The following is a 25668-nucleotide window of genomic DNA, read 5'->3' on the forward strand; positions in this document are numbered from 1 at the left end:
ATAAATAAAATCTTAAAAGAATTAAAAAATAAAAGTTCCAAATGTTAGAGAATATAAATTTTTAACTGCTACTGTACATGGTGCCTCCTTGACTCTCATCTATTTCAGCAAATATTTATTGAGCATTTATTATGTGCTAGGCAATGTTGTTGCCACTAAAAAAGATCCCAATCCTCACCTTCATGGAGCTTATATCCTACTAAGGGGACACAGACAATTAAACAAGTAATTGCTAATTCTATAGCTAACTTATTGATATTTTCATTGATATTCCACTTGTGTTTTTCTTAATCAAACATTAAAATTCTCCTGGTAGATAACTAAAAGGAGAATTTAATTTAATAAAGTAATAGTTATAAAAAATTGCATAAATGCAGTCTAATGAAATACAGTTGACCTTTGAACAACATAGGTTTGAATTGTGTAAGCATACTTATATGCAGAGTTTTTCAATCAATGCAGGACCGTACTGTAAATGTATTTTTCTCTTTCTTATGATTTTCTTAATAATATTTTCTTTAGCTCACTGTATTGTTAGAGTAAAGTATATAATACATATAACAAGCATAATATGTGTTAATCAACTATTTATGTTATCAGTAAGGCTTCTGGTCAAAGTTAGTAGTTAAGTTTTAGGAGAGTCAAAAGTTACACACGAAATTTTCAACCATGTGGTTGGCACCTCTAACTCCCATGCTGTTTAAGGGTCAACTGTAATTTCAATTATAACCTTAACTATTCTGAACCTAAACCTCATTAATTCTAAGTTCATCATCATTTTGAACACAGAGCTCAAGTCTGTATTGCTGGAAGACCACACTCAATTTTTGTTCACCGTGGGACTGCTGTTGGCAAGTGTTTTTCTTTCCTTGATGGGATGTCCCAGACTCCTAGTAACCCACAGATGAAAGTTTTGCCCTTACTTTTTTTCCAGGCATCAAAATTAAAGTATGAGTAGGAAACATGATAGTAGGTTTCTTCATTCTAATTTCTGACACATTTTTATAACCTCAATAGTTAGTCTAGGATGGGTAAAATCACAATGTTGATAGAGAAGAGGTAAAAATTTCCAACCCAAATTGAATATTAATAGCTTTCCCAGTTCCTCCAACTCCTATTCCACAAAAGCAGTTAAACAGAAGATGACCTTCGCCTTGAGGAATTGATTTACTTTATCTTACCTAGTTGACTGACCCTCTGTCTACTCTGCTCAACTTGATTATTTAAATTTTCACTTACTTAAAAAAATATCCAAATCTTGGCTTCCTTCAGCTCATCATGCATAGCTCTTAGGCAGGTCCTCCCACTCCCCTGCTACCTAGGCCTGGATCTTAGAACCCCAACTGTAGTCAGAGCTGTATACCCTCTCCACCTCCTTTTACCTGGATAATTGGACCATAAAATTTTAGATCAGAATATGACTAAGGAAAGTGCTTTGTAATTGAAATATGACTACTACAAAGTGCTTTATGATTACCATTAATAATAACTTTAGAGAGGCATCCAGGTTATTGTGCTGCTCTGACCCTCTAGGACATAATACTAAATCTGAACAAGAAGCAGGGTAAACCTAGTGGGGGTAGGGATGACCTGTCAAGCGCATACACATTCCATTGCCAACTCCCAGATCTTATGTAGAAATTGTTTTGGTGGTAACACAATCCTGAGCTGTTCCACAAAGCTATTTGAGTTGGGGAGCTGAAGTGCAGGGTGATTGCTGTTCCCTGGGGTTGAAATCTAACCGGAGGACTACAGAGAATAGCTCTGTGTTTCAGTTTTTCTCCCTCCATTTAAAACTGATTCACAGAAAACTGTGGGGAGAAATGCTTTGAAAGGAGCACAGGGTTGGGTATTTATTTATTTTGGTAGAAACAGTTATCTATTCACAGATTGAGAACAATTAGTTATACTAGATTCTTTGTAGGGAATACAATGTAATCAAATTCACAAGGCAGGATTATTTTCCGCCCAAGTGAATAAACTGCAAACCCTGGGGGAATGCTTGTATTAAAGGGTTGAATAAAGGAGACAGGATTCTTCAAAAGGAATTGAAGATGGAAAAATGGGAAGACAGTAGTGTCAGAGAGATCAAAAGAGGAGGGCCTGAATATGGAATGAGAGAGATTCATGGGTGTACTTTGGATTTACAAATTGGGGAGTTACTGGTAACCTATTTGCATGTGGTAGTCTAATGAGCATTTATTTGAGACATAGAAGGCTTCTGATTTGTGGAATTGGAAAATAAGGAATCTGAAAAACATACACTGTGTTATTTGACCATGATGCTCCTCACCCACAGTTATTTTCCAGGGGTAGTAGTAATATCCCCCCTCTTGGTCCTTGGTCTATACTTCTCTAGCAAGTGAATTCAGAGAATGATTTGCTGGGATTATGGATTCATTGAGCATCCACAGGTGTTCTGTCACTGGAGACTAGTCTTGTGGTCACCACCAAATACTTGACCCTTTCCTTTTGGTTAAATTCATACCCAAGTTGGTAGGACCCTAAGTCTCTTGGAGCCCTAAATGTTAAAATCACAGTAATATTAAAATCTCAGAATAGAGTTCATATTGTTATTTACAAATATTTTGTGTTTAGCATTTTTAGTTAGGTAAGTCATCGTTGACTTTTCAGAAAGACTTTGAAAGGGTAAATTGATTATCTTTTTTTCATAGGATATGATGAATAGATAACTGAAAAAGCTCTTCCAGAGAGAAAAAGAGGGCTTCTTCAACGGTAGGATTCCCAGTTTTATTGCATGAATTGTCTGCATGCCTTTTCCCTCCTCCTATTAAGCAACTTTTAAGAAATGTAATCAGAATTATTAAGAAAGTGAATGGAAACCAAATCTGTAAAATGAAAGGGATTTTCAATGCTTAAAACATGCAATAGAAGGCAGCAGAAAAAGGAGATATAACAGCTCCTCAGTCAGGCTGCCCTGATTGAAATCTGGGTTTTGTTGACTAAGTATGTCATATTGGATAACTAACTTAATCTATCTATGCACTAGTTTAGTCATTTGTTAATATTAGCTAATAATAGTGACTAAATCATTGGGTAGCTCTGAGGACAAAATGAGATTTTACAGGTAAAATCATTAGAACTTTCCCTGACATTGTTACTGCTATTACCACCAATGTTACTAGAGTAGTAACAGAATCTTGGCACTTATAACTCAATATGCAAAGGTCCAGTGTTAGGACCCTCTTAACATCTCCAGCATATTGGATTATGAAGAGCTTGGGACTGTCACGTGAATGGAAACAGTTACTAATTTGGCTTGGTGTGTGTGTGTGTGTGTGTGTGTGTGTGTGTGTGTGTGTGGTATGCAAAGAAGTTAATGAATTTACAATGATTTCCTCTTGATTTTCTTTCAACTTGGTTTTCCCCCCCTCTACCTATCCCTCCCTGCCCCTCTCCTTCCTTCTCTTGCCTTTCTTCCTCTTTCTTTCTTCTCTTTTTCTTTCTTTCTTTTCTTTCTCCTTCCTTCCCTCCCTTCCTTCCTTCCCACCTTCCTTCCTTCCCTCCCTCCCTCCTTCCTTCCTTCCCTCCCTCCTTCCTTCCTTCCTTCCTTCCTTCCTTCCTTCCTTCCTTCCTTCCAGAAGCAGACTCATAAAAGAGGAACTTGATGATAATAAGATTGTTTTAAAATGTTTTATGTCTTCTCATGTTGTGTTGTTGTCTAACTTTTGCATGTAAGCATTTCACTTTGAATCAAATGCTATTGCAGGGGAAAATTTTTTGCAGAAAAGCTTTCACTATACAGTTGACCCTATTATGATCATATAAAGACTTTTTTTTTCATATAAAGACTTTTTAAGTGCATAATGTAGAAGACATGATTTTTAATGCTTTGTGTTTAGATATTCTGCTAAAAAATAAAACAGTGAAACATTTTAAAAATTAGACCTGATATTCTAGTCCAAAACCTCTGTATGGCAACACTTTAAAATCTTAGAACAGGCATTAAAACATACTAGCACAAATTGTTGAACTACTTACAGATTCTTTTTCATATCTAATTAGAAACTTAAAGGAAAGATAGTGAATTCTATTGAGAGAAAAGGAATTAACCAGGCTCGTTAGATCCCAGGACAATGAGGAGACAGACATAAAGACTGGAACTAAGGAAGCTTTCATTTGGGTGATGAGAAGGAGATGAGAAAGCATTGGAAGAAAGCAGCTGTCTTAAATTGGGTTCCCTGGTAAATAGGCTCTGAGGCAGAGATTGGCCTGCAGGACTTTATTGGGGAAACGCTTGTAGGAATAACACCTGTAAGAGAGAGATAAATGGACTTGGGCAGGGGAACAGTTGAATTGTCATATGGTCACTACAGAAGCCTGGGACAATCTTATTGAACTCTGGAACCTGGATGGCCTCCCTAATTGAGGCAAAGGAACCCAAACCCCTACATCAACCATCATTAGATGTGGGATGCTCTCCAAAAGAGGCTTAACATTGAGTGAGGCAACTCCCTTTATTTATTTATTTTTAAGATTTTATTTATTTATTCATGAGAGACACAGAGAGAGAGAGAGGCAGAGACACAGGCAGAGGGAGAAGGAGGCTCCATGCAGGGAACCCAATGTGGGACTTGATTCGGGTCTCCAGGATCAGGCCCTGGGCTGAAGGCTGCGCTAAACTGCTGAGCCACCTGGGCTGCCCTAGGCAACTCCTTTTATTTATTTTTTAATTTTTATTTATTTATGATAGTCACACAGAGAGAGAGAGGCAGAGACATAGGCAGAGGGAGAAGCAGGCTCCATGCACCAGGAGCCCGACGTGGGATTCGATCCTGGGTCTCCAGGATCGTGCCCTGGGCCAAAGGCAGGCGCTAAACCACTGCGCCACCCAGGGATCCCTAGGCAACTCCTTTTAAAAGAGCCTGGCAATTGGAAGAATGAATGCCTTCTGAAAGGGAGGTCTGGGCAGTGCACCATAGCATCTACCACAGCAGTTGTCATTGATTTGGGGGGATACTAAGAATAATGATGCTGGGAAGACAGAATTTTGAAATATTCTACTGCTCATTAAGGGCAGAATCCTCCTTTACCACTTTAATGATTTCTTTACAGCCTAAGTAAATAGTTACACTTCTTTTAATTCTATCTTTCCATGGTTATTGAACTGATGATGATGATGATGATGATATGGATTTGACCTAATGCAGAAGTTGGATCAATGTGACCAGCTTTATTTTCAGGTTAAATAAATTTTGGAGTGGATTTGGTTGTGATAGTAACTGAGAAGAGAAAGATATGTAAACTGATGATGGTAGATTTGCTAGAAAAAGAAGGTAATTGAGAAATGGGATGTCTCAGGGAAGTAGAAACAAGCAGATCTAAAGGGACAGAGAGTAGGGGAGTAGACTGTGGCTGGAGAGTGTAATTTCCTTCTAGAACACTGTGAGATGCAACAGTTAGATCACAGAATAGCAAATACTTTCTATAAAAGGCCAGATAGTAAATATTTTAGGCTTTGGGGCCTTATCATCTACTCAACTTTGCTATCATTGTGCAAAATCAGCCATAGACAATGCATAAACAAATTTACATGACTATATGACTATGTCCCAATAAGATTTTATTTACAAAAACATTCAGAGGGACAGATTTGGTCTATGATTCATCATTTGTGGACCTCTGGTTTAGATGACAAAAAAAGACCATTGAATGGCTAACTAATGTTTGACTTGTTACACTGATTTGTGACAATTGTTTTTTTAAAGATTTTATTTTTTCATGAGACACACACACACACACACACACACACACACAGAGGCAGAGACACAGGCAGAAGAGAAGCAGGCCCCACACAGGGAGCCCAATGTGGGACCTGATCCCGGGACCCCAGGATCATGCCCTGAGCCAAAGGCAGGCGCTAAACCGCTGAGCCACCCAGGGATCCCCAATTTTTTTTGAGAGAGAGAGAGCATGCATTCTAGTGGGGAGGAGTATGCATTCTAGTGGGGAGGAGGTGGGGAGGAGAGAGTATGCATTCTAGTGGAGAGAGAGAGAGTATGCATTCTAGTGGCTAACTAATGTTTGACTTGTTACACTGATTTGTGACAATTGTTTTTTTAAAGATTTTATTTTTTCATGACACACACACACACACACAGAGGCAGAAACACAGGCAGAAGAGAAGCAGGCCCCACACAGGGAGCCCAATGTGGGACCTGATCCCGGGACCCCAGCATCATCCCTGAGCCAAAGGTAGGCGCTAAACCGCTGAGCCACCCAGGGATCCCCAATTTTTTTTTGAGAGAGAGAGTATGCATTCTAGTGGGGAGGAGAAGGAGAGAAAATCTTTAGCAGGCTCCATGCTTAGTGTGGAGCCCGACGGGGGGCTCTTTCTCATGACCCCGAGACCATGACCTGAGCCAAAATCAAGAGTCAGACACTTAACTGAGCCACCCTGGCACCACTGTGACAATTTCTGTTAAAGATACCAAGTAAAATAGCCAAAGGAAGATACAAAGAGAAAGCTAGAATAAAGTAGCCACATGTAACTCATAATCCCATCACTTCTGTCACTTGGTTGATTATGCACAGCCTTTCACTTCATGATTTCCTAAGTTCTTCATGCTTCAGATTTATATGCTTGCTTTGGAAATAATCAGTTTTTTGAGATAGAAGCAATGATTAATCCAACCATGTGCCATCCTGATAAATCCAAATGGGTTTTGACAAACACATCATAAGAAGTAGCTAATCTCATGATAAGAAATGTAGCAGCAACCCAAAGGAATAGATTAGACTTCTGGAATACACGTGTGATAGGGAAGGGATCTTTTCACTTAATTTGTGTGATTTTTGACAAATCTTTTACCCTTCTATACTTTATTATGCAGCTATCTGATAAAAACACATTTGGTACTTTTCCGGACTTTTGAAATCTATGTGACACATTTTAAACTTATTTGAAAAGGATGTTCAGTGCCTTTTTGGAATAAGGCAGTATTTTTCACATCTAAGGTACCACCTGGCCAAATCCACAAACAGGGATGTTATTAAGGAAAGCCTTCATTGGACTGTAGGAGAGAAGAGATGATCCTAACAATCACAGTTGTACAGCCAATAGAGATTTGCTTCAGAATTTCATTTGGGTGCCCAAGTAATTAAAAAGAGAGAATCAGGTGAAGTCTTTGTCTCTTAGCTGTCTTTTGGGAAACATACACTGTTGAACTATATATTAGGCGTAGGAGAGCCTAATGAGCAAATTGTGACTGATAATCAAGGAGAAAGACTTATTAACCTGTGTTTCCTTCTGGTGGAAGAGAGCGACAGTTAAAAGGCTGCGGGTGAGTGGCAGAATGACAATAGCTTTGTTAACCTGACTGTAGATTAGATGATCATTGCCTGAAATGCCAGTGTCTGGTTGGCTGTAAGAAAATGCCTTTTTCTCCTTTCACTCACCAGTTTTTCTCCCTCCATTTAAATGGTAATTACACATTTATAATGCATTGCAAGTATGTCTAGTTTTACTCAGAATCCTCTAGGAGCTCTAGAAACTAGTATTTTTATAATAGAGGGATACTCTTTTGGAGGTATTTCGTTGCTTGGGAAGATTTTGTTTTTTTTTTAAGATTTTATTTATTTTTTTATATATATTTTTTAAATTTTGATTTATTTATCATAGTCACAGAGAGAGAGAGAGAGAGGCAGAGACACAGGCAGAGGGAGAAGCAGGCTCCATGCACCGGGAGCCCGATGTGGGATTCGATCCCGGGTCTCCAGGATCGCGCCCTGGGCCAAAGGCAGGCGCCAAACCGCTGCGCCACCCAGGGATCCCCGGAAGATTTTGTTATTAATTTCCAACGTTCACCTGCATTTTTCACCCTCAAAACCAATAGGTTTTTCCCCATCAAATACTGAGCATTGGGCAGCCCGGGTGGCTCAGTGGTTTATTGCCGCCTTCAGCCCAGGGCCTGATTCTGGAGACCCGGGATGAGTCCCACGTCAGGCTCTCTGCATGGAACTGGCTTTTCCCTCTGCCTCTCTCTCTCCCTGTTTGTGTCTCTCAGGAATAAATAAATGAAATCTTAAAAAAAAAAATAGTGAGCATTGGCAAAATTGAATAATGACATTCAAGTCATGTGATATTAAATAATATCTGCATTTTAAGTATTTTTTAGTCATCTTGGTAATTATTGCATGCATGTTAATTCGGTATTGAGTATTGTTTTTTTCATAAATAAGTCAGGCAATTTCTAGTAAAATCACCACCCCCTAATATTTCCTTTTCAAAATTATGTTCTTGTATTCCTTTAAGATCTAATGGTTGATTCTGATCCTGCATCTTTCCTTTTCCCTCTCTTCTCTTTATGCATGGCATTTAGTTCAGATTCACTTTAGTATTTATATCAGTACCTACTTACTTCTTTAGATATATTTTATGTTGCCCTTCCAAGCTGAACGCAATAGAAGTACCAGGCAAAACATAATGATCTGGTGAAATTAATTAAGACAAGTACTGGGGATCCCTGGGTGGCTCAGCGGTTTAGCGCCTGCCTTTGGCCAGGGCGTGGTCCTGGAGTCCCGGAATCAAGTCCCACTTCGGGCTCCCTGCATGGAGCCTGCTTCTCCCTCTGCCTATGTCTCTGCCTCTCTCTGTGTGTCTCTTATGAATAAACAAAATCTTAAAAAAAAAGACAAGTACTAAATATAGATCCCTCAACAGATTCCTCACCTAGTGTTATTTATATAAACAATTATTTTATATCAATAACTTTCATCTTTCCAATATAAAGAATATTTTAATGTGAATCTCCCATAAAATTCTTGGAAGAACAAGCTCTTTTTTTTTGGCCAAGTTATTTATAGGATTATGTAGTCTCAATATGTAAAGAAAGAAGTTGATAAAATATAATGCAGGAATAACACATTTTTCTATAAGTGTATACAGTGATGGTTCTATCAGAAGGATGTGTAAATGAAATAGAACTACATAAATGAAACCCTGTGACTAATAAAATAATAATTATTATTATTATAAAGGCAGTAGTTTTTTTTTCTCAGGGGACTCCTCCTAAAATGTGACAAGTGCTTTTTTTTTTTTTTTTTTTTTGGTGAGAGGGGCATGAGACTTAGGCAGTGAGGTTTAAAAGTTACATCTGGAATTTATTAGCTGTGAGATCTAAGGTAAATAACATCTCTGAGCTTTGATTTCCTCATGCATATAGGAATAATAATCATTTTGCAAGGAAGCTTAAGAATAATATAGGAAAAGCTCCTGGAATATAATACACAATCAACATATGGTAGCTCCTGAGCAGGGGAAAGAGCCAGGCAAGATACCACCATCAAATAGAAAGTCTAGTCCCCAAACCAGCAAGTTTCTGGGTTCTACTCTCTGCCCATCACATGTTAGCTGTTTAACACCAAGCAAATTATTTAAATACTAAGTCTTCCTATCTAAAAGGGAAATAATAACACTATAAAAGTTGTGGGAGAAATAACTTAAATACAATATGTAAATCACTTTTTTTAGTACCTACCACATAGTAGGTACTCAATAAATGGTTCTGTTATTGCATATTATAAGCCTATAATGTCACTGTAATTCTGTAGGCACTTGGGGACATATAAAGGAAGCTTAGAAGGTAACTTGAGGCACTTCAAAACCTTTTAAAGAAGATAAGACCTTTGGATAAGTATAAGTTTCCATGATATAAAATATAGTACTTTCCATAATAGGGGTCCCTAGGTGCTTGAATGTTAAGTTAAAGCCTAGAGAACCTGCGTTTGCAGGATCAAGTACTCCTACATGGTGGCTATTGTGGCAGCTCAGCTGCGTCTGAGGGTGAACAGCATATCTACAAGCAGAGATTGGAGCTGTTAGGGAGGAGAGAATTCTTGGAAGAGGAAGCAGAAGGAGCAATGAAGGTCATGATAGTGAAAAGCACAGATTATATGTGAGTAAAATAGTAAATCCTATAATTTATTTAAAGTATAAGGAACAGGGAAGGTGTGGGATGCATAGCTGACAGTTATTGGGGACTTACCGTGTGCCTGGCACTGTTCTAAGGGATTTATAAGTACTAATTCACTAAATCTTCACAACTACCCCCTGAGACGTCTTACTATTAGCACCATTTTATACGTAAGGAAACGGAGCCCTTGTATTACCTATATGTGAAATAGAAAATGATGCCACTTTATCTAAACCTGTAGCAGTACTGTGCTGAGACACATCTTGGTGAGCAGTGTATTCCGCCCCTGCTCACCCCTCATCCCTCAGTCAGATGCCTCCCTCAGGACCTCTCATTCTGCACTGGTGTGTGCCAGAGTCCTGCTTAATATCACCAAGCTGGAGTATCTGGCTCCAGGGCCTGAGGTTTTAATCATGACACTTTGATGAGAAAGGCACCTTATCCTTATTTGTGGAAAACCCTAAAATACACACTTAGGAATCTGAGCTTTATTTTAAAGGTAGTAGGAGACACTGACTTTACTTTGAAGGAATGTAGAGGTACTTTGTAGCAAAGGTAGGGAAATAATCACATTTGTAAGGAAACATACCTTGATGATGGTATTAATGGGAGAACAGGGAGATAGGATGGGTGGATAGTTTAGAGAGGAGAGATTTCAGGCAGGAAGATTAGATAGCAGGAGAGTGCCAGGTGCTAAAGTGGGCACAGACGAAATCTCAAACAAGGGTGCTGGAAATTGGGAAAAGGGGACAGATTTGAATAGCATTTCAGATTAAAATCTACAAGTCCTAGTGATCATTTAGAAGTTGTGAGAAGGAGGAAGTGAAGGAGACCTCAAGGTTTCTAACTTGGTTGATTGGAAGATGATGATGCTATTAATACAGGAAAACAGGAGGGAGGGCAAGCAAGTTTTGGTGAGAAGGGTGAAATTTTCACATTGAATTTGTGGTAATAGCAAGACAAGCATGTGGAAACTTCAGTCAAGAGTTAGGAGCATGGGACAGCTGGCCTGGGTGGCTCAGTGGTTTAGTGCCTGCCTTTGGCCCAGGGCATGATCCTGGAGTCCCTGGATGGAGTCCCATATCAGGCTCCCTGCATGGAGCCTGCTTCTCCCTCTGCCTGTGTCTCTGCCTCTCTCTCTCTCTCTGTTTCTCTCTCTCTCTCTCTCTCTCTCTCTCTGTATGTGTGTCTCATGAATAGGTAGATAAAATCTTTTAAAAAAAGAAAGTTGGGAGCATGGGGGGGCAGGATGCCTGGCTGGCTCAGTTGGAGGGCCGTGGGACTCTTGATCTCGGGGTCATGAGTTTGAGCCCCATGTTGGGTGTAGAGAGTACTTAAATACAACTTTTAAAAAAAGAGTTGGGAGAATGGGTGTGGCTTAAGGGGAATTTGAGCTGGAGATCTAAATGAGGAAACAGTCTATATGAAGCCATGTGTGTAGATGAAACTGACTGTGGAGGGTGTCAGGAAAACAGAAGGGCAAGGATGGATCCTCCAGGATGGCCTTAATCTAGGATATGGTAAGAAGATGAAGGAGCAACTCACACAGTGAGCAAACCAGGATATAGTAATGCTAAGGTGTAGAAAAGGGCAGTCAAGAGCACCACATGCACGGCACAGTCAAGAGTTGTCCATAAACATAGTCTGCTTAGTAAACTGCAGTGATGTTTTTATACTATTAAGATGTTTCAGGATACTGAAGAGCAATTTGCTAAGTACTAGGCACTATGGTAGCTGAAAATAGATGATAGCATTCTAAAGTGCCTTAAGTTGCAGGATACATTCTCTATCCTATGGGAAGGGTCATGCACAAGAAATAGTTCACCTTACAGGATAGAGGTTGCCTGGAGCATGATGTAGAGAAGGAATCTGAGCAATGCCCAGGCTCAGTGGGAAAGAACACTGGGATTATTAGCAATATCTATACTCTGGAAGGGTGAGGGAATACTGTGTCTAAGTTGGTCTTCCCTTGATTAGATGCTTTTTAAGGTATTGTGAAAACTCTAAATTTCTATAGCTTTCAGAATCCCATTTATCATACACATCAACTTAAAAAAAAAAAAGGCAAATGGCTCCTTATGATTTTGTAGCACAGTTTTCTAGTGCCAGGACTTGTAAAATGAAGTTAGATGTTGGGCTCTCTAGAGTGAATAAATAAAATGGAAACAAATTATGTGCATTCAAAAGAATGTATACGGGAGCATGACCGCACACTTTCTACTCAGCTTTTTCCTACCTAATGCAAGTGTTAATACTGTGTGTGTGTGCCTGTGTGTGTCTGTGTTGTATTCAGTTGTTTGGGACTTTAGATCAATGTTCTAATAGGAGTATGGTGGAACTATGTAAAGGGAATTGAAAGTAATTGCTTTTTACTATAAGAAGAAAAAAGGGGGATCCCTGGGTGGCGCAGCGGTTTAGCGCCTGCCTTTGGCCCAGGGCGCGATCCTGGAGACCTGGGATCGAATCTCACGTCGGGCTCCCGGTGCATGGAGCCTGCTTCTCCCTCTGCCTGTGTCTCTGCCTCTCTCTCTCTCTCTCTCTCTCTCTCTGTGTGTGACTATCATAAATAAATTTTAAAAAAATAAAAAAAAAGAAGAAAAAAGGTTATTTAAATTTCTTCAGCTAAGAACTTTGATTATAGAAAGCCACAGGCAGGGAACATAAAGAGCAAATGCTGAGTAGAGTTTTTCACTGAGAGGGATTTATGGTAACCACATTAATAAAGTTTTAGATGAGACTCTCCACTGTTCTATGTGAATAACTGATGCAGAGAAATTTTTATAAGTACTCCTTATCAAAGAAATTTACTGGTTTTTAATGACTCATAGGTTAACTATTTTTTAATAACCCAAATACAGAATAAATTAATTTTATTTTTTCTTAATTAAAACATTTTTAATTGAAGTATGGTTGACACACAATGTTACATTAGTTTTAGGTGTACCACACAGTGGTTTGACAACTCTATACATTATGTTGTGCTCACCACAAGGGTGGCCTCTATCTGTCATCATACAGTGCTATTACAGAACCATTGACTATATTGCCTATACTGTGCCTTTTATCCCTAAAATTTAGTGATATTTTATCAACATATCATTGATATCACTTATGTGTAGTGCATAGTCACTCTCTAGTCTTCTCTGACTTTTCCTTGTGTCCACTGATATTTTCAACCCCTCTGACAAAAGTGTAAGATATGGTGCCTATGGTGGCTGCCCTCAAGAAACTTGAAATCCAGTTGCTGAGAGACTAGCCAACAGAAATAGATAATTAACTGGGAAGATTACCAAAAACTTAAGAGAATAAGTCCAAAATTAATACCATTTTAAAATCTTGATTACATTTTCACTCCTTTTTCAACCACAGATAAATTCTCAACAATAAGGCAAGGACTTTCCCTATTTGGGTTCAAAAAATGGGACAGCATGTAAAAACTCTACTATCTCTATTTCCTGTGCACACTTAGTATCTCTTTTCCCTGTATCTTTGTTCTCACTATTTTCTTTCTGATAAGGGTCTCTTGCACCAGTTCCTGGTATTCATTTGTCAAAACTCTAACGTTTTTTCAAATCTCACCTTCACATTCAACCAAATTTTCCTGGTCTCCCTTCAGCAAATGTTACCATTCCCCCTGGAATCTCTGTATCACTTTCCTCTCCCTTCTCTGCTGGTACTTATCAGAAAATGGAAATTGTGCTTTATTCAATAAAGAATGTCAGCTCTGTCACTAACTATTTAGGATGTTGTGGGCACATTAAAACCTCTCTATGTCCCAGGTTTCTCATCTTTAAAATAGGGATAAAAATAATTGCTTGTTTCCATAATGGTGGCGATACAATGAAATAACATATGAGGTGCTTATAGCAGTGTCTGGCATGTAATAAATGCTCAGTAAATAATAGCTGCCTGGCAGCACCTTACAGTTTCTGGCATGTAGTAGGTATACATGTTGACTTCAGTGATAGAAATACAGCTGAGTAAATGATGAGTTCATTTTGCTCTGATTCTGATAAGAAGAAAGGTGTTAGAAAACAGGTCAAGGTAGGATGGATCTGACTGAATAACCATTTATTGCATTTTTGCTTTGTGCCAGGCATTGGGGATATGTTGTGTATAAAACAGACAATATTGGAGGGAAATGGGAGATGTTGGTCAAAGGGTACACATTTCAGTTAAGAAATAAGTAAGTTCTGGGGTGCCTGGGTGGCTCAGTCAGTTAAGTGTCTCCCTTTGGCTCAGGTCATGATCTCAGGGTTCTGAGATGGAGCCCTGCATTGGGCTCCCTGCTCAGTGGGGGAATCTGCTTCCCTCTCCTTCTGCCCTTCCCCCCTGCTCATGTTCTCTCTCTCTCTCTCTCTCCAGTAAATAAATAAAATCTTTAAAGAAAGAAATGAATATGTTCTGAGGATCTAATGTATGGCATAGTGATTATAGCTAATAGTACTATATTATGTACTTGAAAGTTGCTAAGAGTGCAGAACTAAAATGTTCTCACACAAAAAAGAAATGGTAATTATGTGAGTTGATGGAGGTATTAGCTAAGGCTCTGATGGTAATCATTTTGTAATATATAGCTATCAAATCAACACATTGCACACCTTAAATTTATACAATGTTATATGTCAATTTTATCTAAGTAAAGCTGGAAAAAAAAAAGAAAGACAATGATCCCAGCATGGATACAAAAAAAAAAAAAAAAAAAAGTGAGGAACAAAGGAATATAATTATATTCCTGGGAAGAAAAGAAGGGACTGAAATGGGGGGTGGGGAAACTGCTTGAGATAAATAGGAAGGGCCAGAAGACAGAAGTATGAGAGGGAGTTAGCCAGGAGTAAGACAGAGGGAAGTAACATTACCGGGGGAAGACTGGGATGAGATAGAGCTTGGGTTTGGAGAAATTGAAGTCTGGTGTGGCTTGAATGAGCAAGGGGTTGGGCTAGAGACAGAGGCAAGGATCAGATAATGTGGGCATTTATAGACCATTAGAGTTTGGGTTGGACTAGACTTGACTGGGAGTGTATGATTTTCAGCTGGGTTTAATAAGCATGTGTTAAATGCTGGGAAGTGGGTATTTGAGATGGAACACCCAAGTCAAGGGATTGTGGCTAAGAATGGTGTCAGAGAAGGCAAGAAATAGTCTGAGGTGGAGGGGCTGCATGATGCGTATGAGAAACTGTTCTCTTTGAGAGGGTACCATGCTATAGAGCAGCTGCTGCCTCACAGTACCCAACCTTGACAGAATTTTTCTCATAGCAGACAAAAAGTCAAGCTGACGTGGTGGCCTTTTGGAATAGAGGGTTTCTTTTTTGCCAGGTTGAACCTTTTCTGGGAATATTTGTGCTGACCAAGCTCTCTGACCTTTGGGCAGGGTGCATCAATGCTATCCTTCACAAACATTCAACTCTTTTCCTTTCATGTCAGCAGAAAGAAATCAATCATTTAGTTAGTTTTGGTAATAGAAGAAGCTTTTCATTTCCAATTTAGCCCCGCACGCATGTGTGATTAAATTGAGTTGATCAGGGATCCCTGGGTGGCACAGCAGTTTGGCGCCTGCCTTTGGCCCAGGGTGCGATCCTGGAGACCCAGGATCGAATCCCACATCAGGCTCCCGGTGCATGGAGCCTGCTTCTTCCTCTGCCTATGTCTCTGCCAATCTCTCTCTCTCTCTCTCTGTGACTATCATAAATAAATTAAAAATAAAAAATAAAATTGAATTGATCATCATTATTAGCCATGCACAGCTTTTCAGTGGATGGATCATGAGTTGGAAAACATTACATTTCTATAAAAATTGGTATAAAGGCCTTGAACTTAAGCTTTCTAGTCTAAACATGAAACCTGAGAGTTAACATTATATTTTCAATAATGACTGTGTCCTTTTTCTTTCAGGCTTCCCTCGGGATTTTAATCATCCTTACAGCCTCTTTGAAAATGATTGAACTTTCAAATTCCCTTAAGTTAAAATTTTAAACCCTATCGAACATTTTTGTAGAGTATTTCATTACTTTTACATTATGACTTGTTCTGTAATTTGAGATCATAAGGGTTGAAACAGCTCTTGAGACAAGATTTTATGGTTAATTTAAAACTTTTTAAAAACTTCTGAATAATCTCCTTCCTGGATAGCTTTACATTCTTAATGTTCTTTCCTTGGAACATAAAGTGGTATAAATATAGAACATTCAAGCTCCCAACATGTAATTTTAAATATGGCACAGGGATTGGAGGCCAAACCCTGTGGTTATATATGACATTGCTGTTTTCTAATCAGTGTTACCAGACAATAAACACTCAAATTCTAATTTTGTTTGTATTTATTATTACATAAAAACCCTGCTCTGCTATTCAAAATCTTCCCTAGAATAGCAAATCTGAGGTAATGATTGATATCATTAATACTAATGTGTTGATGGCATGTTGGGTGGATTAATGACAACAAATTTTTAATGCTGTAGGTACTTTAAAATAAAGGAGGTGAAAACTCTTCACAATTTAAAGAAAATACTAGAGTATCCTTTTTAATAGAACAAAATTAGGCTAGGCTTGTTTCAGTACCAGGTAGTTTCTTCATTAAAATTCATTAATGTTTTGATATGTTAATTAATAGGTATGTTTGTGTTTCACCAACTTTTTTTTTTTTAACTTCTGTCTTTTAGGCAAAATTTGGAAGATGAAGCATAAATTTATATTTGATATTGTTGCTATTTACAGTACTTTGATATAAAACTAATACGGCTTTAGTTAACTTTGACAGGGAAGGGAGGATCATTTGACACCAAATATTATGAAGAAAATGATCCATTGTCATAATGGGGGTGAATAAAGCTTGATTCTATATATTTAGACATTTCCCTCCAGGATGTCAAGACTAGAATTACTTGAGCCAGGAGAAACCAAATTTGTCTAAGTTGAGGTGGCGCAAGACAGCTCTTGCACTGGATTAGAAATTGATTTCTATGTTTAGCAGAAAATTTGACTTTGTTGAAGAACTGAAATAGCACTATAGAAATAAGTAATTTTTCTTGTTTCACCAAAACCCAAGAACATACTCTGTCTTTCCCCCATGAAGTGATAGACCATCTAGTCAGTTGGGGCTCTTCTATCTCAGGTCATGTCTTTCCGCTTCAGCTCATTTCCTAGAGTTTCATTTTCTCCTCAGCTTTATTGAAGTATAATTGACCAGTAAAATCACATATATTTAAAGCAACAATTTGGGCGGCCCAGGTGGCTCAGCAGTTTAGTGTTGCCTTCAGCCCAGGGCGTGATCCTGGAGACCCGGGACTGAGTCCCACGTCGGGCTCTCTGCATGGAGCCTGCTTCTCCCTCTGCCTGTGTCTCTGCCTCTCTCTCTTTCTGTGTCTCTCATGAATAAATAAATAAAATTTTTTAAAAATAAAATAAAAAATAAAGCAACAATTTGATATACATACACAATATGAAATGATTACCACAATCGGTTTACTTAAGACATCCATCACCTCACATAGTTACCTCTGTCTATGTGTGATGAGAATGTTTAAGACTACTCTCATAGTAAAGTTCAAGTATGAAATACAATATTATTAACTATACTCATCGTGCGGTACATCACATCTCAGAATTTATTCATCTTATTACTGAAAGCTAGTACCTTTTGATCATCTTCTCCCCATTTCTCCCACCCACTAGTCTGGTAACCACATTATACTCTGTTTCTGTGCGTTTGGCTTTTTTTTTTCTCCAGATCTCATAAGTGAGATGATATAGTATTTGGTACTTCTCTGGCAGGTTTATTTCACTTAGCATAGTATCCTCCAGGTTCATCCATGTTGTCACAAATAGCAAGACTTTTTTCTTTCTCATGGGTTATTAACACTCCATTGTTATACACACATGCGAGTGTGTGAACACACACACACACACACACACACACATATACATATACCTCACTGTGAAAGGAATATAGTCCTATAAAACTCTCAGTTTGCCTTAATGGGTTTTTTTGGTGATATATTTTTCAGTAGCTTTCTCGGGTCCTATACATGCAATGCAAACCCAATCAGCCCCATTCTTCAGTTGTATGAAGGAAATCCAAGTTTTATTAAACTCATTATAGACTGAAGCTTTATTCTTATAATTCTAGATAAAGTTGGTGTGTTGTGTTTATTTGTAGAAAAATTTTGAAGAATAAGAGTACTTGTTTTATTGTTTCTAAGATTTGTTTCTAAGATTACCATTTACCAGGTTTATTTATTTATTTTTTAACCAGGTTTAAATACATCTTTTTTTATTAGAAAGATTCATATCTCAAATGCATACTAACTTTCAGAATGTTAAAAATATATCCATTTGTGTTAATTTTCTACATATGGCTGTTTTCTCAAACCTTTCAAATTCTCATTAATCAATGTCTTTGGGGGAGTTTCATTTTTTTCTCCTTTTTCCATAATAAATTTCAATTTCATTTCTCACTTCAAAACTATTTAGCATGGACTGTTATTTTCTGTAGAATGTCACATTACCTCTGATAAATTGTGAAAAAAATCATCCTTTAATCACACAACCTGAGGATGGTTCTTGATTTGTAATCACCAGAAAAAGACTTCTATAAATAAACACCAAAGGAAATAAAATATACTAAACCAGGTTTAATTTGTTTTATTGTAATTATAGTAGAATTTTCAATTAATTTCTTCATTATTGGCTCTAATTAACTAATTCTAGCATCTACCATAATTCTATATTTTAAAAAATCATTCACTGACTTTATTCCATTTTTTCTCACTTTATATAATCATACTGAATAATTATCAATATATCACAAACAGCTATATTTAAAGGATTAGTGATTTTGGATTTGGTGTTAAATGAAATTATGAATAACCTTGTTCTCTTGTGCTCTGTTTGACTTTTTTCTTTCATCACCTATCAGGGAATCTAAAAAAGTAAAGTGCAACTCAGCTGGCTGTCTTTGAAAAATAACAATTTGAGATGAGAATAAGTTGATAGTGTAGTAATAAGGCCTGGTGATAGGTTTCCCAGGAGATGTCTTATGCAAAAATGATAGAGGGCTGCCCATCATTGCACACAGAATGCTGACATTCTTGACTTTAATAGGGAAGCATTTATCTTTGGCACCTGCCCCAGTATATGAGTAGCTGTCATGTACTCCAACAAAAGAGAGGAAAAATTGTCACTATGATTTAGGAAATATGCCTTGGCATAAGTAAAAGCAAAATATTTTGAGCACTCAGAATTTATTTTTCTTGCTCTTTTATGCCTGGCTTCTACAGTGAATTATTTAAGTTAATTTAACAATATTAGAATTTTCCTATTGAGCTCATCAGTATGACTTAATCATTATAGAAAACTCATAATATTATAGAAAGAAAACTCTTTGAATTATTAAAATTATAGAAAACTCTTTGAATTATTAAAAAGACCTTATGTGTGTGCTATAGGAGTAAAAGTTTTTGCATTTATGATTACTGGATTTTCAGCAGTATGTAACAGATAAAACACCTAGATAAAATGTAAACACAGTCTTTACAAGTATATCAATAAGACATAAAATGTAAAGTTGATAAAGTTAAAACTTACTCAAAATACTCCACTAATTAAAACAAGTAAAATAATGGAATAAATCCATATTGAACTAGATTATTGAAAAATGAAGGGTTCTTATAGGTTTTTAGATTCTTGACAGGTTGACTATGGAGCCAGAGCCTTTAAATGTGTTCAAAATATTGAAGTGCTATCACTTTGTTTTTTAACAACATTTTTTATTCCTATTATTGCTTCACTGGGTAAAATTATGAAAGACATCTGTCATATCTCTTTTACATTTATATTTTCTCAGTAGGTATTCCTTCCCATGGCATTTTACATGCTGGTTTTTCTGTTGCTGCTGTCTTTCAGTTTTAACTCTTCTCTTAGAAATATGCCAGAGGTCTTAAGATTATATGCGTACACGTGCATGCATAGTATATATCCATATATAAAGTAAAACAGGAATTTAATATGACTGATCTTTTTTTGGCTCATTTTTAACAAACACTATGATTAAGTACCGCAATTAATTTTGTCCCATAAGATTATTTACCATTAGAAATTAGTCACTTATTTCAATGCTGTTGATATTACTTAAAATGTCTTTGGATCTCTTCCTTGAAATGTCCTTAAAAACCTGCAAAACATGGGGATCCCTGGGTGGCTCAGCAGTTTAGCGCCTGCCCGGAGTCCTGGGATGGAGTCCGCATCGGGCTCTCTGCATGGAGCCTGCTTCTCCCTCTGCCTGTGTCTCTGCCTCTCTCTGTGTGTCTCTCAGGAATAAATTTAAAAAATATTTTTTAAAAACCTGCAGAACATTTAAAATTCATCTTCAGTAGTGGCAGGTCATCATTCTTTGAGGACAGCTGAGAATGGGAACAAAGAATTTGTTTTTGAAAAGGCAGAAAGATATTCAGAGTCTATATGATGAACAGGTAACTGTTTACAGACAACCCATTTTTGGTCAACGTCAGATTTAGACTATAAAGAACTTATGTGCACAGGAAAGGAAAAATGAAAAAGCAGGGAGGAAAAGGTGGGGGCCGGAACTAATTATGATAGCAGTTTGTAAAGAAAAATCCAAAATGGTTTCAGCAGTTGAAAAACGCTTTGCATTTTCCATGGTGACTACTTAGAAAGAATGCAATCATTTGGAAGTACTGGCAGCTCATGAAGCGCTGAGGTTTTAAATGATTTTCATTTATAATTATGAGCTCATTATATCCACATTGGGATTTAAAGTGAACAGCATATATTAAAACTGATTCCAATTAATTCTTTCTAAGGCTTTTCCACCCACCTGGTATTATTCTGGCCAAGAACCTTACTCTCCCTTTTGTACCATCTTGTTTGATTCTTACCAGGAAGACATCTTCTTAGCTTTGTTGAATTTCAGAAAACTCTTGATTTGCATAGGTAATGCTGAGTCAACATAGCTCTAGGAAATGTCATCTTTGGATAAAAGGAGTGAAACAAATTTTAGAAAACAGAGAAAGGCACTTAGATTCAGAGAGAGTCACCATCTAACCAGAACTTTGGGTAGTTTTCAATTTAGGAAGCTACAACCTGGAGAGAGATTAAAAAAAAAAAAGAGATAAATTTAGGGGCACCTGGGTGGCTCAGTCAGTTAAGCCTCCGACTCTTAGTTTCCACACAGGTCATGACCTTAGGGTTGTGAGATCGAGCCCCTTTTGGGCTCAGCACTCAGCATGGAGTCTGCTTGAAATTCTCTCCCTCACCCTCACCTTATGCCCCACCCCGCATGTGCATGCTTTCTCTCTCTCAAAATAAATGAATAAAATAAAATCTTGGAAAAAAAAGAGATCAATTTAATACTAGTTGCCAACTGAAATTTCATACTAATTATACAAACTTCTTTGTCTTACCTCATTAGATTGAGTGTTATGCTTAGAAGAGGAGACCAAGTTTTAGAATTGGAGACCTGGTCTTTAGTTGTTGTTGTTGTTGCTTTAAGATTTTATTTGTTTGAGACAGAGAGAGTGAGAGAGAGAGCACAATCAAGGGGCCAAGAGAGAGGGAGAAGCAGATACCCCACTGAGCAAGGAGCCTGAATCAGTGCTCAATCCCAAGACCCTGAGATCATGACCTGAGCCAGAGGCAGACGCTTAGCCAACTGAACCACCCAGGCACCCCTGGAGACCTAGTCTTAATTCAGCTCTGACCCTAAATTATTTGTGATTGTGACAGATTTCCTTAAGAAAAGGGTGGTTTCCTCATTTTCTAATGAATCCTTTGAGATGGACAGATACTAGTGCCCCAATTGTATAGATAAGGAATTTGAAAAACAAACTCACCACAACAGAATGAATTGCCCAAGATCTTTTGGCTTTAGAAGTGAAGCTAAGCTTGAAAAGCCGTAGTTTTCATCTCATAGAAAACTTATCTCTCTGGGGTGCCTGGGTGGCTTAGTCAGTTAAGTGCCAGACTCTTGATTTAGGCTCAGGTCATGATCTCAGGGTTGTGAGATCGAGCTCTTTGGGCTCTGCACCCAGCAAGGAGTCTGCTTGAGATTTCTCTCCTTCTCCCTCTGCCCCTCCTCTCACTCTCTCTCAAAAATAAATAAATAAATAATACAAAAACAAAACTACTTCTCCCTGAGATTATAGCGAAAAAAATTTCCTTTAAGTTTGTCTACAATCACACAAGAAAGCAGTTATTATGTTAGAAAAAACTTCCTGTCAATGAAACTGAACAATTTTGGAGGAAATGCTTTCTCAACTGCACAAGTTAACCAGAAAAATCCATGCTTGGTTATAAAGTTAAGGATGGCTTTACTTTTTATTACTTTTTACTTGGTTCAAACATATCCAGTGACTTCCAGCTCAGATGTTTTCTTGGTTCATCATTGTGAAAATCCCAGAGCACATACAATTAATATATTAAAAGCAGTCTTCCAGTCATCTGGAAATTAAGTACTAAAGCCATAAGGAATCAGGTTCTATATTTAGGAATGAATTTATGTCTCATGTTTAATCCTAACAATATTTGAAACCCTACTATGTACAAAGCATTATAGGTCATTCAGAATAATTTCAATAATAACACTGCATATAAAAATATTACATAATGCCCTGGGTATCATGAACTGTAACTACTCTATTCTAACTAATAGGGTATTTTCCTATCCTCTTACATAAACTTACTGCTTGATCCTGTAGACAAAGGTTATTTCATTTGAAAAGATAATTGCAACCAAAAAAAAATTGAGTGTTTATAAACATCTGCTATTGCCAGTATGGTTTGCCTGCCTGCCTTCCTTCCTTCCTTCCTTCCTTCCTTCCTTCCTTCCTTCCTTCCTTCCCTCCTTCCTTCTTTTTTTACAAAAAGAGCGCAGAAGAACAAAACATCCATGTTTCAAAATGCTTAATCTAATGTCTCCCATTTTCTCTAATTGTCTCCTCAAAGATTCCTGCCAAAGTTTCTCCGAACGAGCCCTCAGCATTCTATAATCTTACACATTTGATTTGTTGTACTAAGGGAAAAAGAAAGGCTAGATTGCTTTAGGAGAAAGAACCACTTAACAATGTTCTATGACATTAAACCACATTAACTACAATGTTATGAGATGATTACCATATTACATATACTATTTAATATATACTTTTTGAAGTGTTACAATATATGTTATTTGATATATACATTTATATGTAAATATGTATAATAATGTGTGTGTGCATATATATACATTTTATTTTTTTAAATTTTTATTTATTTATCATAGTCACAGAGAGAGAGAGAGAGAGAGAGGCAGAGACACAGGCAGAGGGAGAAGCAGGCTCCATGCACCGGGAGCCCGACGTGGGATTCGATCCCGGGTCTCCAGGATCGCGCCCTGGGCCAAAGGCAGGCGCCAAACCGCTGCGCCACCCAGGGATCCCTATATATACATTTTAAACATACCATTTTGCTAACTTTTATAAAAATATTGACTCTCAGATCCCTTAATCATGAATATAATTTTGCCAAACTTTTCCCTTCTGAGAAAATGAATCAATTTTATTATTAATTATTATTAACTTATGTAGTATTATGTAAAATTCTGTGTAGCTTTATGATAACAAAGCATTGTGATAATCTTATAACCCAATGAGAGGTTTTTTCTTCTTTCCCCATACTCCTCTTCCTCTACCTCCTTCATTTGTCTTGTTTTTTCCCTCAGTTTTATTGAGATATAATTGATATTTGACCTTATATTACATTTAGTTTTAGTATACAACATAATAATTTAATATATGTACATATTGCAAAATGCCACAATAAATTTAGTTAACATCTGTTACCTCACATAGTTACAATTTTTTCTTGTGATGGAGACTTTCAAGGTCTACTCTTAGCAACTTTCAAATATGGAGTATAGTATTGTTATCTATAGTCACTGTACTGTACATTACATCCCCAGAACTTAGTTATTTTATAACTGGACTTTTCTACCTTTTGTCTGCCTTCACCTATTTTGCCCACTTTCCATTTCCTGATTCCGGGAACCACCAATCTGTTCTCTGTACCTGTGAGTTCAGTTTTTTAGATTCCTCATATAAGTGCGATCATAACAGAATTTGTCTCTCACAGTCTGACCTCACTTTACATAATGCCCTTCAGGTCCAGCTAGTTGTTGTAAGTGGCAGGATTTCCTTCTTTTTTGTGGTTGGATAGTGCTACACTGTGAGTATATATATATATATATGCATTTTCTTTGTCTATTCATCTGTCCATGGACACTCAGGTTCCTTCCATGTCTTGGCTATTGTGAATAATGCTGCAGTGATGGGACGCCTGGGTGACTCAGTGGTTTAGCGCCTGCCTTTGGCCCAGGGCATCATCCTGGGGTCCCAGGATGGAGTCCCATATCAGGCTCCCTGCATGGAGCCTGCTTCTCCCTCTGCCTGTGTCTCTGCCTCTCTCTGTCTGTCTCTCTCATGAATCAATAAATAAAATCTTTTTTTAAAATGCTGCAATGAATACAGGGTGCAGATATCTCTTTGACAAAGTGATTTCATTTTCTTTGAATGAATACTCAAAAGTGGAATTGCTAGATCATATGATAGTTTTAAGTTTTTTGAGGAACCTTCATACTGTTTTCTATAACAGCTGTACATTTACATTCTTAGTAACAGTGCATAAGGGTTCCCCCTTTTTCCACTGCCTTGTTATCTCCAGTCTTTTTGATAATAGCTAATTTAACAGATGTGAGGTGATAGTTCACCGTGGTTTTGATTTGAGTATCCCTGATAGTTTGTAATGTTGAACACCTTTTCATTTACCCATTGTCCATTTGTGTATCTTTTTTGGGGGAAAAGTATATTGAGCTCCTCAGCTCATTTATTAATGGATTGTTCATCTTTTGCTATTGAGTTGTTCTTTATATATTTCAGATGTTAACTTCTTATGGGATATATGATTTGCAATTATTTTATCCCATGCTGCAGGTTATATTTTCTTTTTGTTGATGATTTGCTGTACAGAAGCTTTTTAGTTTAATGTGGTTCTACACTTTTATTTTTGTTTTTGTTGCCTTTGCTTTTGGTGTCAAAATAAAAAAAAAAAAAAAACATTACCAAGACCAAAGTCAAGGAGCTTACGCTTTATGTTTTCTTCTAGGAATTTTATGATTTCAGGTCTTACGTTCAAATCTTTAATCCATTTTAAATTGATTTTTGTAAGTCGTGTAAGATACGGGTCCACTTTTATCCTTTTGCAGGTGGCTGTCCAGCTTTCCCAATACCATTTATTGAAGAAACTATATTTTCCCCACTGTATATTCTCAGCTACTTTGTCATAGATTAATTGGCCATATATGTGTGGGTTTATTTCTGGGCCCTCTATTCTGTTCTATTGATCTGTATGTCTGTTTTTGTGTCAGTATCAGTGTTTTGATCACTACAGCTTATAATATAGGTTGAAATCAGGAAATGTGATGCCTTGCACTTTGTTCTTCCTCAAAATGACTTTGGCTATTCAGTCTCTTGTGGTTCCACAAATATTTTAGGATTGTGTGTTCTATTTTGATGAAAAATGTCATTGGAATTTTGACAAGTTGCACTGAATCTGTATATTGCTTTGAGTAGTACAAGCACTTTAACAATATTAATTCTACCAATCCATGAACTTGGAGTAGTTTTTAATTTATTTGTGTCTTCAATTTCTTTCATCATTGTTTTATCCCTTTAATTCTATAGGTCTT

General features: G+C 37.4%; 2 protein-coding genes across 2 annotated transcripts in view; both read left to right on the forward strand.

The window, feature by feature from the left end:
• The window catches only part of PTTG1IP2 (uncharacterized LOC118827801), a 34638-nt gene extending 18091 nt beyond the window's left edge, over positions 1 to 16547 (forward strand). The window contains 3 exon segments of the mRNA NM_001387868.1: positions 792 to 851; positions 2676 to 2736; positions 15828 to 16547. Of these exon segments, the coding sequence (NP_001374797.1) occupies positions 792 to 851; positions 2676 to 2689 (74 nt within the window). The 3' untranslated portion in view covers positions 2690 to 2736; positions 15828 to 16547.
• Positions 1 to 25668, forward strand: part of CDK14 (cyclin dependent kinase 14) — a 722239-nt gene that overhangs the window by 64664 nt on the left and 631907 nt on the right. The gene's annotated exons all lie outside the window — the stretch shown is intronic.

The sequence above is a fragment of the Canis lupus genome, chromosome 14, assembly GCF_011100685.1.
Source record: "Canis lupus familiaris isolate Mischka breed German Shepherd chromosome 14, alternate assembly UU_Cfam_GSD_1.0, whole genome shotgun sequence".
NCBI lineage: Eukaryota > Metazoa > Chordata > Mammalia > Carnivora > Canidae > Canis > Canis lupus.